Consider the following 14,343-nt stretch of genomic DNA (forward strand, 5'->3'; position numbering starts at 1 on the left):
CCTATATATTGCTCTTGATATATCTAGCAATTTCGATGTCAGGTACCAAACACAAGTCTGACCATGTCATTCCCCTATTTAATATATGTCAATACCTTCCTGTTTCCACTAAGAGTCAACACAAGCTACTCTGGCATTCAAAGCCCCCTACAACCTGCTTTCAACCTACCCTCCAAGTATCATTTATTGGACATGACTCCCCTCCAAAGACTCTATGGTCTAGTCAGATTGCCTCACACACTACACTCCATCTCCAGCCTTCCATGCCTTTGTCCAGGTAATCTGCTATGTTTAGAAGGCACTCCCTCTTAGAATTCCAGATCAAGGACCACCTTCTACATATGGGACCTTTCCTGGTCCCTTCAGACTTCCTCAATCACTTTGTATTCATTTCATATCTACTTCCATAGGTACTTATCCTTTCCCTTCTTCCCCCAGGGACTAATTCATTTTGTCTATATTCCTATTACCTAGCATAGTGCAGTATGACATAGTAAATAGACACATGATCTTGGAGGCAGGAAGACATGGGTTCAAATCCCACCTTTTGACACAGACCTCAGGGAAATCACTTAACCTTTCAGTATTATAGGCATCTCTTTCAGAGTCTAAGATGCAGATTAGGTGCAGAAATCTATGTGGAGGGAGCATTTTTTCATCTAAGAGTGCCCTATATTAATGAAATCACATCTCCAGTGACTATCCCTGTTCCCAATACCTAGCACACAGTAGGTACCTAGTACTAGGCACATAGTAGGCACTTAATAAATGCTTGGGGATGGATCATTTTTACTTTTTATAGACTTGATACATAATCCTGGTGCGTGATTATCAGGCAGATAAAGAAATGGTGGACTCCTATTTGATGCAGTTGGGAAAATAAAAATAGCTTTGTACCCAGCAGTTTCATTAATATGTATTCCAGTTCTAAAAGGCTCTTCAGAAATGCTGGGAAAGCACATTGGAATTGCTTTGGATTATAATAATTTAGCAAAGCATCTAATTTATATATTAAGTTGGCTTAATAGACTTATACTGCCTTGCTCTTTGATCTGAAGAGAAAGTTGGTGAATAATTTATCAATTTTTTTAAAGTGTCATAATCTCTGCTATAAATTACATTTTTTTTAAAAAAGTGCCTTTTTTGAGAAGGCCCTCCATCAAGTTGTTTCCAAAATCATACTGATTCACAAGGAAGGTACAAAAATAGAATGAGAAGTGAGTCTGCAAAGGATTCATCTTCCCCCTCCCTCCTTGGAAAGACAATCCTTTCAAGTGGATTGCCAAAAGGCACTTCACTGTCAAATTTGCCGACAGAGACACGTGACAATTCTTTTCTCCCAGATTTCCCATTATGCCTCTCTTGATGCTTCTGTTTGATGGAGGTTTCTTGTTAGCATTTTGAGCAGTGATGCTATGTCCTAGTCTAGTGTCTGCTTGGTGGGTTTGTACCTTCTCTTAAGACTCCACAGATCACACATTTGCATCAAGTTGGTGCAAGGGTGTTCACATGATGGTGTGGCTGCCAGCAGGATGGCTCTGTCTAGAAGCCGCTGTATATCCGCCAAACAGTTTGTGTTTGCAAGTTCATCTGGCATACCTTCAGGGAAATCAGATTTCACCTGTGTCCTTGTTCTCCCTCGCCCATCTCTGCCCCCACCCCACCTTGCCTTCCTTAAATCCTTCTTTCATTAGACAGTCCATCCCTCTCTCTTCCTATCACAAACTGTATATTCATTAGGGACAAAGGGGACCTAAGCAGACATCTAGTCTAAACCGAATCAGAAGCAGGTATCACCCCTATGGCATTCTTAATTAAGAGTAATGCAGTCATGAAGATATGTTTTGCGTATGCTTAATTTTGTTCAGTCAACTGGAAGGCATTTATCAGGCATCATCTGTGTCAGACACTGTGTGTTACCCTGGTAATACAAAGAAAATACAAATGAAATATCGCTTACAGTATATGGAATGTATTTATGTAGGTGTTTCTTCCTCTCCTTTGTCCTCCCTTTCCCTCCCTTCCCCTTCTTTTTCTCCTCTCTCTTCCTCTTCTCCTTCCTCCTCCCCTCATTTCCCTTCCCTTCTTTCTCCTCTCCTCCCTTCCACTTTCCCTTATCCTCCTCCTTCCCTTCCCTTTTCTCTCTGTCCTTTCCTTCCCCTCCTTTACCCTTCTTCTTCTCCTTCCCTTTCTTTCTCTTTCCTTCCTTCTTTCCTTTCATTTAGTATTTATATTCACTCTGTGCTAGGTGGGTAGGGACTTGTTGTCTAATTTGTGAGCTCCGAGGAAATTGGGTTTAAGTCTTGGTCTTTGAGCAAGAAATATAGTCAGTAAACTCAAAGAAAAAAAAGCAACTTTTGACCATGGAAAGGAGAGAGAAGAAAGGAGGGGAGAGGGTCTTTCCTTCCCTATTTGATTTTTTTTTTATTAAAAGGGGACATCACTTGAGTAACTACTTAAAGAGGGCTATTCATTGAATGGGTGGGTCTCACTCAAAGTGAGAATGTGATAAAATGGCCAGGTTCTCCCATCGCATCCTGAGTCATCTTCAGTCATCCTGATGAATAGGAGGACTCCCATCCAAAAGGATGGGAAAAAATACCTGTTCACCAAGAAAGTAACCTTCTATAGTCATATTTTTTTCCCCTTTTTTTGGGCATTTTCTCAACCAGTTACTTGACTTTTGGGTCCTTTATCAAGAGTAGAATATACTCTGAGGACTTGTAAGTTCTCAGTTCCTCCAAGGTGGCACAATCGATGGAGAGGAGTTTACTCCTCAATGGCCTCCAGCTCTGCTGCGCCAGCACTGCTCTGTACCCCAGGACTGTGCTCAGGGCTGAGATTCAGATCAGGTGCTCAGTTCCCCCAGGGGCTTTAGGCAGAGGGTTCCCAGGGCCAGGCTGCCAGTCAGTGTGAGATTAAGATCAGCTGCTCAATTCCTCCAGGATCTTTAGGCAGAGGGCAGGGCCACCACTCAGGGCTGAGGTTCAGATCAGCTGCTCAAATCCCCCAGGGCCTTTAAGGTGAGGGCTTCAACAATGGATGCTAGTTGCTGCCTGCTTTGGCCACTGCTGCCCCAGCTGCCACACGCTGCTTCTGCCTCCCCGCCACCTGGGGCAAGGGCTAGGGGAGGACCCTGCTCCCTTGTCACCGAGGTGCAAAAGCTTTCTCACTGACCTTTGAAGCTGCCTTTGGTGTTTGTGGGTTGAGGGATCTGAGAACCTCCACTGCTGCTGGGGATTCCACCCCTGAGGCCTGCTCTGGTTCTGCTCCTCCCAGTGCCATGTGGCCAAGGCAGGGCTGTGCTCCACTCTGCTTCCAGTGTGACAAACCTTTCCCTTAGGCCTTCCAGGTCACCCTGGGCTGGAAATCTCCTCCACTCCATCATTCTGTGACTTCTACTGCTCTAGAATTTGTTGAGTCATTCTATATAGGTATTTTATGGGCTGTGGGGTAAGAGCTAGAGTAAGTGCATCTTTCTGCTCTGCCATCTTGCCTCTGCTCCAAATTGGCTATCTTGCTTTTCTTTGGACTCCCTCTTATCTCTGGGCTTTTGCACAGAATCTCCCCCATATGCACTTATCTTCCTGTCTTAGAAATCCCAATTCTCAGGGCAGCTAGGTGGTAGGGTGGATAGAACAAAGGCCCTGGAGTCAGGAACACGAGTTCAAATCTAGCCTCAGACACCTTACTAGCTATGTGACTCTGTTTGCTTCAGTTTTCTTATCTATGAAGTGAGCTGGGGAAGGTGATGGCAAATTCCTTCAGTATCTCTGCCAAGAAAACCCCAAATGGGGTCATGAAGAGGTTTTCAGGATTGAATAACAACAAGTGGAATGGGCTAACCAGGAAGGTAGTGGCTTCCCTCTCACTGAAGGAAAATCCCAAAGATGTCTTCAAGAGTTGGACTAATGTCAGGAAACAAGTAAGCAACAAAAACAGAAGAAGTTAAAAAGCTCACCAAGGATCACACAGCTAATTAAGTGTCTGAGGCAAAATTTGAACCTAGGTCATCATCTACTATACTCTCCTGATTGCCCAGTAATTGTAAACTCCCATTTCTTTGATACTTAAAAAAATTTGTTTTTATTTTAAATTTAATTTAAATCTTTCAATCTAGATATAAATTTGTTAATAAATATAAAATTCATTTAAATTTAAATAACTTAATGTTAACATAAATCTGTTTTCCCAATTATTATTTATTTATAATTTCTTCTTCTTCTCCTTCTCCTTCTTGTTCTTCTCCTTCTCCTCCTCTTCCTCCTCCTCCTTCTTTTCCTTCTCTCTTCTTCTTCCTCTCCCTACCGGAAAAAAAGAAAAACTCTCATAAAAAATTGTGAAGTAAAAAAAATCCCTAAGGCTACCAGCTCCAAAAAATATGTCTTAGACTGCACCCTGAGTCCATTCCTTCCCTGTCCTATCACGGATAGCATGTTCCATCATATTCATCAAGAATAGTGTTTGATCAGAGTTCTTAAGTCTCTCAAAGTTATTTGTCTTCACAGACATATATTTATGCTACTGCATAAAGTGTTCTCCTGATTCTGCACACTTCACTCTTCATCAGTTCATACAAATCTTCCCAAGTTTCTCCGAAACCATCCTCCCATTATTTCTTATAACCTGGGGATGTGCTTGTAAATGTTAGTTCTCCAGAAATAAAACCAAAAATGTAATACATGATACACTTTTAAACTTAAGTTGCACGATTCCCATTTTTTCCATCACTTGGTTAATTCTAAACAATCAATGAAAAAATAAATCATTTTGTAATGTTTGCCTATTTTCAAGGTGTATATGCTCATACTAATAATCTACTATTGAGGGCCTCTGGCACTCAAGGCTTTGCTGCCTTGAAAATGGAAATCTTTTGGAGTGTACAGGTTGGGCTCTGTGGCCTTGGAGGTTTCTTCCAGCTGTGAGATTCCAGGAGTCTTTGTTTCTAGCAGGGAGCTGGCCCTACGTAGACTTCTACCGATGGTTATTCATATTTAAATAAAGCCATTCTTGTGGACTTGAGTTTGAATAGTTTCATCCTCTTCCTCTAGAGTATTTCTCTCAGCAGGGCCATCTAATCAGGTTTAGGTTTTAATTAAGCAGCTGTCATTTGCTTGCTAGTTCTGTGGCAACCCGATGTTGTATTAAATTTTAATTTAGCCCGAGCTGGATAAGAAGATTCCTTCAGACAACAAAGAAACACTATTAGCAGGTTACAGTTGTAATTAAGCAGAGCTCTGGTGAGGTGCTAATGCATTCAGGAATCAAGAAGGAATCAGAGATAAACACTTCTGTAATTATTATGCAGTGAGAGAGCCGGCCATGTGAATAACCAGGACCCACCTGAATTGGTGGAAGCGTAGGGTGTAATGGCTGCTGCTCTAAAGGGAACCCCAGACTCCAAGCCTGCCTTTCAAAGACGTTCTGAGTGGGAAAGGACCTCAGCAGCCATCCAGCCTACTTGTACCTAACCAAGAATCTCTTTCCAAAAGAGATTTCCTTCAAATATATTTACATCTCTGTGTAAGTCACATACCACCCTGCCCCCTCAGTAGAATATTAACTCTTGGTGGGCAGAAACTGGGTTTTATTATTATAATTATTATTTGTATCATCATATGATGATACAAGGCACCATATGCCTTGCATATGGTAGGCACATAATCGTAGATATTTGTTGCATTGATATATAGGGCTTTAGTATTCCATAATGCTTTATGGTCATTGCCTATTTTCTCCTCATGGCATGCCTGTGGGGGATCATTATACCCATATTACAGATGGGCAAGCAAAGATCTGGAAAGATTGTGACTTGCTAAGGTTGTGCAATAAGGATGTGCACAGGCCTTCTGGTTCCAAGTCCAGGAGGCTTTCTGTTATAACACAGACGCCAGGTATCAGAATATGGCATTCCTTTTTCTTATGATAAAAAAGTGTGTACTTTAAAACATATGTACAACAGAGGTGTCTATATATAGAGATACCTCTGTGCTACTGTGAAGTATCAGGTTCAGATGAACATTCTAGAAAGAAGGTGAAGTTCTTCTCCCCCCCAAGGATATTAAGCATAAAGGGCACATTTCATGCTTTTCATTTGCTCTGCTGACCTTAAAATAGACAATGACCGTCTCTTTGTTGCTAGTGGCCATCTGTTTGAAAGTCACAGCCAGCAGAGAGGTTTGGTACCTACTTCTTCCCCCCATTCTCTCTGCTAGTGCCATCAGTGCACTTGACCCAGAAAAGCTCTGAGACCTAACCTTGGTATCCACTGGCCAGTATCCTTCCTTGAGCTGGTAGATGGCATGTACCTACTGGCCGCTTTTGAACCCTGTTAAGGAACTAGATATGGAGACTGTTTGAATGATCCCTGAGGATTCTCTGCAATAGAATTTTTTTAACAGAGTCTCAGAGTTAGAAGAGACTCCATAAGTCATCTTGAAACTGTATAAGAATCTTCACTATAGTACTGCTGACAAGGCCACCCATGCCTTCTGCTTGAATATATCTCCTAAGGGAAGACCGACCAACTTCTCAGGCAAACCATTCCACTTTGGGACAGCTCTGATGATTCAGAAGTCCCTTTTCCTTTAACATCTTCCTCTTGATCTAGCTTCTTTCCATAATTTTTGATTTTGGCCTCCTGGACCAAGCAGAACAATTCTAATCCCTCCTAGGCAGAGGCATCTAGATAATAAATGCACAGAGAGCAAGTTCTGGTATCAGGAAAACCTGAATTCAAATCTAGCCTCAGACACTTGCTAACTGTGTGACCCTGGGCAAGTCACTTCGCCTCTGTCTGCCTTATTTTCTTTTAAAATGAAGATAATAAACTCCCCCTATTTTTCAGGATTGTTGTGAGGATCAAATGAGATATTTGTAAAAAAAAAAAAAAAAAAAAAAAAAAAAAGCACTTAGTACAGTGCCTGGAACATAGTAAGTGCTGTACAAATGTTCATTCCCTTCCCCTTCCCTCCTCTACGTAGGAAGAAATACTTGAAGACAGACATTACATTCCCTCTGAATCTTCTTTTCCTAGGATGAGTATCTTTAATTCTTTTCATTTATTTGCATACAGGATGGCCATGAATCTTTTCCCCATCCTGAGTGTCCTCTTCTATATCTTCCAATCTGTCTATGTCCTTCCTAAAATGTGGCATCCTTAATTACACTGGCTAAACTTGACCCCAAAGAGGAGATGAAAGAAGGCACTTCTCTCTTCTTTCTTTTCAGAAGTGGGGGACTATGGGTGTGGAAAATTGTACATACTGTCATATTTGATTAATAGGCTGGTTAGCTTTATTGAACTCATTTTTTGGCTTTCTTTTTTAGTTCTTTATTAGAGATGATTCTCTGAGTAGAGGAAGAAGAGGGGCAGATTCTGAAATGAAGGTTGTGATAAATGTCAGTAAGAATTTTAACAATATATGCATAAAATAGGGTATCCAGAACTGAACATGGCCCTCTAGTGATGATCTGATGAGGGCAGAGTACAGTAAGAATCACACTTTCCTCATCAACTTTTTCAGGGTCATTTTATACTGTTGGTCATCAAACAACATGCATTTTATTAATCCCCCCTTTTGTGTGAAGTGTTATTTAGTCACATCTTATAATTGTGACATTGATGTTTTGAACCCAAGCTCAAAACTTTACATTTTTCCTTATTAAATTTTGTCTCTAAAACCTAGAGACACTACTGAAAAAGCTTCTGCCTTGAGTCAAACTGAATTTTTATTGACTTTGTCCAAAGGCTCCCTTATTTAAAATGATTTTCCTTTGCATTCTAAGGGGACAAGCAGGCGGATAACTGAACTTTGAAATTATATATTGCCTTACGGATAACATATTATCAGAATCCAAAAATAATCTTTAAAGTAGGGCCCATGTAGACTTTACTAGTTATGTAATATGGGGTGTTAGAAGTGAAAGTCATCATTTAAATTGTAATACATGCCCTCATTTTTTTTTGTTTTCTCCCTGAAGAGAAGTTTACTTCTGACTTGTAATCAGAGAAATCTGTATTTTTTCAGGTGTCTGTGGGCAATGGGAGAACAAGATAGAATTTGATCAAAATTAGAGCAATTCTGAAAGGTCAGAAAGAAAACACCAGGTGGCTGAGGGTGTACTGGTGTGCTCTAGGCTTATTTCTTCTTTTTTTCTGAGCTTCCCAGAACTCACAGGAAGCTGAAATTGAACAGAGCCCATCATCGTGATGTTACTTGGCTTTGAGATTATTCTTATTTCAAATAATGATAAAGCCTTCAAGTTATGGAACACGCCATGATTTTTTTTTCAGTGTTGCTTTCACAGTTTGTATTTTAGCCTCAAGATATCTTTGTGAGGTCAATAGGACAAGAGATTAATTACAGAATCACAGACTTTTCCAGGTTGGAATGCTGACGATGATGGATAATGATAATGGTGATGATGATAGCTAGCATAATGCCTACTATGTGCCAGGCACTGTGTTTAGCATTTCACAAATATTATCTCATTTGATCTTCACAGCAACTCTGGGAGGTAGATAATATTATCATTTTCATTTGACAGATTAGGAAACAGGTCAAGTGACTTGCCCAGGGTCATACAGTAAGTAAATGTCTCAGGTCAGATTTGAACATAGGTCTTTCTGACTCCAGTGCTCCATCCATTGCGCAACCCAGTTGCCCTAGCTGTTGGAAGAAATCTCAGTGGTCATGTAGTCCAATCTATACCTGAGCATCAATGAGTGGTCATTCATCTGTCATCCAAAATAATTCATTCCACATTTACATATTAGGAAATTCTTTCAAATATCAAGTCTAAATGGATTTCTTTGAAACTTTTCTCTGTGGTATCTAGTTCTGCTTCTGATTCCAATCAGAAGAAGGAAAATCTCTCTTCTGAATGACAGACTTTAAATACTTGAAGATAGCTTTCATGATCCCTTAACCCTTTTCTTTTCCAGGCTAGACATATAAGTATGAATTTGGAGAGAGAAAGAACGTTAGGGTTAGCTGTCCAACCCCCTCATTTTGCAGATAGGGAATCTGAGTCCCAATGAAGTTGTGATTTGTCCAAGGTCACACGGGTACTATATAAAAACAAGCAGACTGATATTTAAACCTAGGTCCCCTGCCTTCAAATTTAATGTTCTTTCCATCATCACACAGACGCTAAGGTTCTTCAACTAATCCATTTATGCATAATCTCAAGTCTCCCCGCCATCATTGTGGATATTCTCCAGCTGTTAGGAAAATGGTATCTAGGGATTCTAAACCTGAGGTGGCATGACCTTGTCAGAAAAATGTGGTTCATAACCAGGGGCTGGTGATCTGGTTAGGAAAATGTTAATGAACAAGATTTCTTAACGTGGATTCAGTGAACTTGTTAGGAAAATATTAGTGTTCAGAGGTTCATAACCAGGGGCTAGTGATCTTGGTAGGAAAATGTTGATGACCAAGATTTTTTAACCTGGATTCAGTGAACTTGTTAGAAAAATGTTGATATCCAGAAGTATTTAAACTGGGGTTGGTGATCTTGTTAGGAAAGTGATGATGATCAAGGATCTTTAACCTGGGGCAGTTGAATTTATTGGGAAAAATGTTCATGTCCAGGGGTCCTTAACCTGGGGCTAGTGGACCTACTCTATTATTTTGGGAACTATTTTATTAAAATTAGTTTCCTTTGAAATGTTATATATTTTTTATGCATTTAAATATATGATTCAGAGAAGTGGCCCACAAACTTCACCAGAATGTCAAAAAGGGCCAGAATACAAAAAAAAGGTTAAGTACCCTTGGTGTCCACTATTTCTACACATGGCCATTTTTGGTGTGTATACACCATCTAGTTTTTAAACCACAGAACTCACTGACAGTAATGAGGCTTGAGGTTAGCTAATTGCCAAGGATATATTTTGTTTCCCCATTCAGAATCCTAGACAGTTTTGAGTGAAACTGATCACCATAAATCAGGGTAAAATAGCTGCTCTTGGCATGGAACATCTGGCTTGTATAAAACCATGTGCACACACATCCTCATGTCCACACACACACACACACAAACACATATACACAAACCTGTCTTTTGATGGATGGTTCAGTCTTGTTCTGCATGAAGATGTTTGGTGACATGAAAATGAAGATTTAACTTGGAGACCCCAGTGTTGAATGCTTCCGAGTTGAGTTACCCTGAACCAATTATTTAATCTCTCATTCTCAGTTTTTTCATCTGTGAAAATGGATACAAAAATTCCTGTGGTTCCTATCTCAGTGTGAAATAGTGGTTAGAGAGCTGACCTCAAAGCCAGGGTTCATATCTTGCTTCTGACTCATAGCTGTGTGACCCTGGGCAAGTCACTTAACTTCTAAGTGGTTTAGGTAACACTGAGTCTCTAAGTTGTAGTGGAGGTGTCAGCCTACACTGGTAGAGGGAGCTCCTCATTTGAGAGTCCTCAATACAGGTGAAATCGCAGGTCCAGTCTGATTCCTTATCTCTGGTTCTCTCATCAGGTTGTTGTGAGGACAAAAGGACCCTTAGCAAATCTGAAAGTGTTGTAGAAATGACAACTCTTGTTAGATTACTCAGGTTGGTGTGGATTGGAACTATGACTTTTGAGGCGTTCTTGGTGAAGCCTTGGAGAATACTGTCAAGACTGTGGGACCATATCTATCAACAGTAGAACAAGATAGGCAGAGGAAGGGGCAACGTTTTATACTTAGGTTCCCAAAATAAACATCTCAAGTACAAGAAAAAGGGATCTCAGAAGCCTTTTAGCCACTCCTTTCATTGTACAGATGAGGAAACTGAGGTCAGAGATGTGAAGCAACTTTTCCAAAGGCACACAAGCCTTTAGTGATCAAGGTATTCTTTGATTTAAAATCTAGTCCTCTTTCCCACTCTTACAAGCTATATTTGGGTGATGCAGGTGGCACAGTGGACAGAGAACTTGTCCTGGAGTCAGGAAGACCTGAGTTCAAATCCTGTCTCAAACACTTACCAACTGTGCCATCCTGGGTCAAATTACTTACCTTTTGCCTGATTCAGTTTCCTCAAGTGTAAAATGGGGTTAATAATTGCAATTACCTCAAAGATTATGATCATTAAATGAGATAATATTTGTAAAACACTTTGTTAACTTTAAAGTGCTACATAAGTGCTACTTGCATATAGCTACTTGCTATAAGTGCATTATAGTTATTGTACTGTTTTTGGTGTGGTCAGGCAAGATTTTGTAGGAAAAAGACCTGGAGGTTTTTTGAGGATTATTAGCAGTGCAACATGGTAGCCAAAAAATACCATTGGGATCCTAGCCTTCCTTAAAGACGCAATATGGAACAGAAGAAAGAGCCCTGGTTTTGGAATCAGAAGAAATGGGTTCAGATCTCTCCTCTGATGCTTATTAACTGTGTGACTTTGGCAAGGCACTTAACATCCCCATAGGCCTGGGTTTATCCATAAAAAGTGTGTGTGTGTATGTGTGTGTGTGTGCGTATGTATGTGTCTCTGTGTGTGTGTGCGTGTGTGTATGGAGGGTGAAATGAGAGGATGATTAAAGGGGTTCTTTCCAACTCTGTACCTATGGATGAGGTCTAGAAGGAAGGCCAAGATCATCCTGCTTGTCTTTGTCCTGGTTGGAACACAGCTAGAATACTATGTTTTTAATTCAGGATGCTCTATTTTAGGAAGTGGAGGTAGCTAGATGGGTCAGTGGCCAGAGTTTTGGGCCAAGAATCAGGAAGACCTGAGTTCAAATCTGAATTCAAACACTTACTAGCTATGTGACCTTGGGCAAGTCACTCTACTGGTCTGCTTTAATCCACTGGAGAAGGAAATGACAAACTATTACAGTTGCTTTGCCAAAAGAAAAACCATAGACCATGTTGGTGTGCTGTGATTCATGGAGTCATGAAGAGTCACATACAACTGAACAACAATTTTAATAAGGGCAATGATAAGTTGAAGAACTTCTAGAGAAGGGCCACTAAGATGATGAAGACTGTGCCACATGAGATTTGATGGAAGGAATTGGACATGCTAATTTATCCCAGAGAAGAGAAGCTTGGGGGGGTAGGGTGGGGGATACGTAGGGTATCTTCAAATATTTGAAGGGCTGTCATAGAGAAAAGGTATTAGATTTATTCTGATTTGTACTCAGTGGTTCAGTAATTTTCAGTCATGTCCAATTCTTTATGACCTCATTTGGGGTTTTCTTGGCAAAGATACTGGAGTGGCTTCCCATTTTCTTCTCCAGCTCATTTTACAAATGAGGAAACTTAGGCAAACAGTGACTTTTCCAAGCTTACACAGCCAGTGAGTGACAGAGGTTGGATTTGAACTCAAGAAGATAAGTTTTCCTGACTCCAGGCTCAATTCCATATGGCGACCCATTCTGTGCTCAGACCAGATCAGAGTTGGGCCTTCCCTCTGAATTACCTTCCATTTCATCTGGATATATCTTATATACTCCCAGTAATTTACATGCCTTTCTTCCATTAGAATGTGAGCTTCTTGAGGGCAAGGCCTATGCCTTTGCTTTTCTTTGCATCTCCAGAGTTTAGCACAGTTCCTGGCATATAATAAGCACTTAGTAAGTGTTCATTGATTGACAACATAAGGATGGGCTCCCTGCGCCCCCACTGGAGAGCCTTAGGCAAAGCTGAAGCACGTAATAGACTATCTATTGATTGGCAGCTTGCCAGGGATGTCACAGGGTGGATTTTTTTACAGGGATGGCGTAGGGAGGCAGTGTAGTACAGTATAAAGAATATTGACTCTGGGGTCTAAAGGAACCAAGTTCAAATCCTAATCTGATGCTTATTAAAATGCATGATTTTGGTCAAGTCACTCATAAGCTCCCTGAGCCTCAGTTTCCTTTTCTGTAAAATGAAGGGGTTGAACTACATGACCTCTGAGGTCCCTTCTATTTTCCTATGATCCTTGGGAAAATTGCTTCAGACCTTGAGACATTTTTATCAGTTCTTATTTTTTGGTGCTATTACCCAAAGACTCACAAGCTAGGGACCCTAGTACCTGATCATTTGGGATAATTTATCAAACTTCCTCCACACAGAGGTTATAGATGAAGGCATGGCCAATGGGATCACCAGAGGGATGATTCTGTGGAGGAGGAGACAGAATGAAGCTTAATGGTCAGCAAAATCTCTCCAGGTGGTCCGTGTGGGTAGGCGTCAGTGAAGGGGCTGATGAGAAAAAAAAATTCAGATTTGCATTAGGCATTTTGCTGTTCATTGTGCTATGGTGTTTTCTAATTCTACATTGAAATGAAAGCTTCACTCACCATGTAATTAAGCCTTGAAAAGCAGGAAATCACTTCCCCAAACACGTCTTTACCAGCAATTTGGAAAATATTGAAAGTGACTTTTATCTTGGTACTTGTGATGTCTAGCATGCCTGGGTCGGGGGGTGGGGAGTAGGGGGAAAAGGCAGAGCTTGAGCAGCGGTTGTAGAGGGTGTGACAAATGACCTCACCCGTAGGGAGGCATGGAGAAGATGGTAGAGGAAATGTAGTTGATTATCTAATTCTAGGAATGAACACTATCGAGTAGTTGGTAATTTTCTATTTGGAATAAGCAAATTTCCCCATACATATAATTTTTTTTTTAAATTGCAAGGCAGGGATAAAGGTCAGGGAACTCCTTGGCTAAGAAACCCTCATTTAATATCCATGTCTACTAATCCAAGTTTTTTTTTTTTTTCCTCTTTTGGTGTGTGTGTGTATATGCATGTGTGGCTTGTGCTTAGGACACGGAAGTATTGAACACTGCTATTCTGACGGGGAAGGCCGTCTCCGTTCCAGTCAAAGTGGTTGCTGTTGGAGAAGATGGCTCTGTAGTTGATGTTTCAGAGGCAGTGGAGTGTAAGTCCACAGATGAAGACGTCATTAAGGTATGATGGGGGGTGAGTGGGAGAGATTCCTTTGGCTCTTCTTAGCATCAGATCACTTTGGCAATCTTTTCTTCTGGTCTTTGTATGGCATATTCTAAACTGCTACACTAACTGGCAAGGGGCACTGTGGGCTATAGTGTCTAGAAAGCCAGCTGTGGAGTTAAGATCAGAGGAACGTAGGTCTCGAGCTCAAAGTAGACCTTTTATGTCATCATCATAGCCCTCTTCCTCATTTTGTAGGTGACAAATCGAGTTCAGATATGTCTTCTCTTAGCTATTTTAACTCATACGACATTGGACAAGTCACTTGATATTTCTCGTCTGCAGTTTCTACATCTGTAAATTGGGAGATTGGGCTAGATTGGTTTCATGTGCTTGAACAGATCATTATCAACCTGGCCTTCAATTTCCTCGTCAATAAATGAGATGGTTGAAGTAGATGGTCTCATGAGG

At 40.8% G+C, this 14,343-nt stretch overlaps 1 protein-coding gene across 1 annotated transcript in view; it reads left to right on the forward strand.

Annotated features, from left to right (window-relative positions):
• Nucleotides 1-14,343, forward strand: part of TMEM132B (transmembrane protein 132B) — a 469,297-nt gene that overhangs the window by 331,678 nt on the left and 123,276 nt on the right. Inside the window, exon 4 of the mRNA XM_072600715.1 lies at nucleotides 13,747-13,890. Within this exon, the coding sequence (XP_072456816.1) occupies nucleotides 13,747-13,890 (144 nt within the window). The remainder of the gene's footprint in view (nucleotides 1-13,746; nucleotides 13,891-14,343) is intronic.

This window comes from Notamacropus eugenii, chromosome 4 (genome assembly GCF_028372415.1).
Source record: "Notamacropus eugenii isolate mMacEug1 chromosome 4, mMacEug1.pri_v2, whole genome shotgun sequence".
NCBI lineage: Eukaryota > Metazoa > Chordata > Mammalia > Diprotodontia > Macropodidae > Notamacropus > Notamacropus eugenii.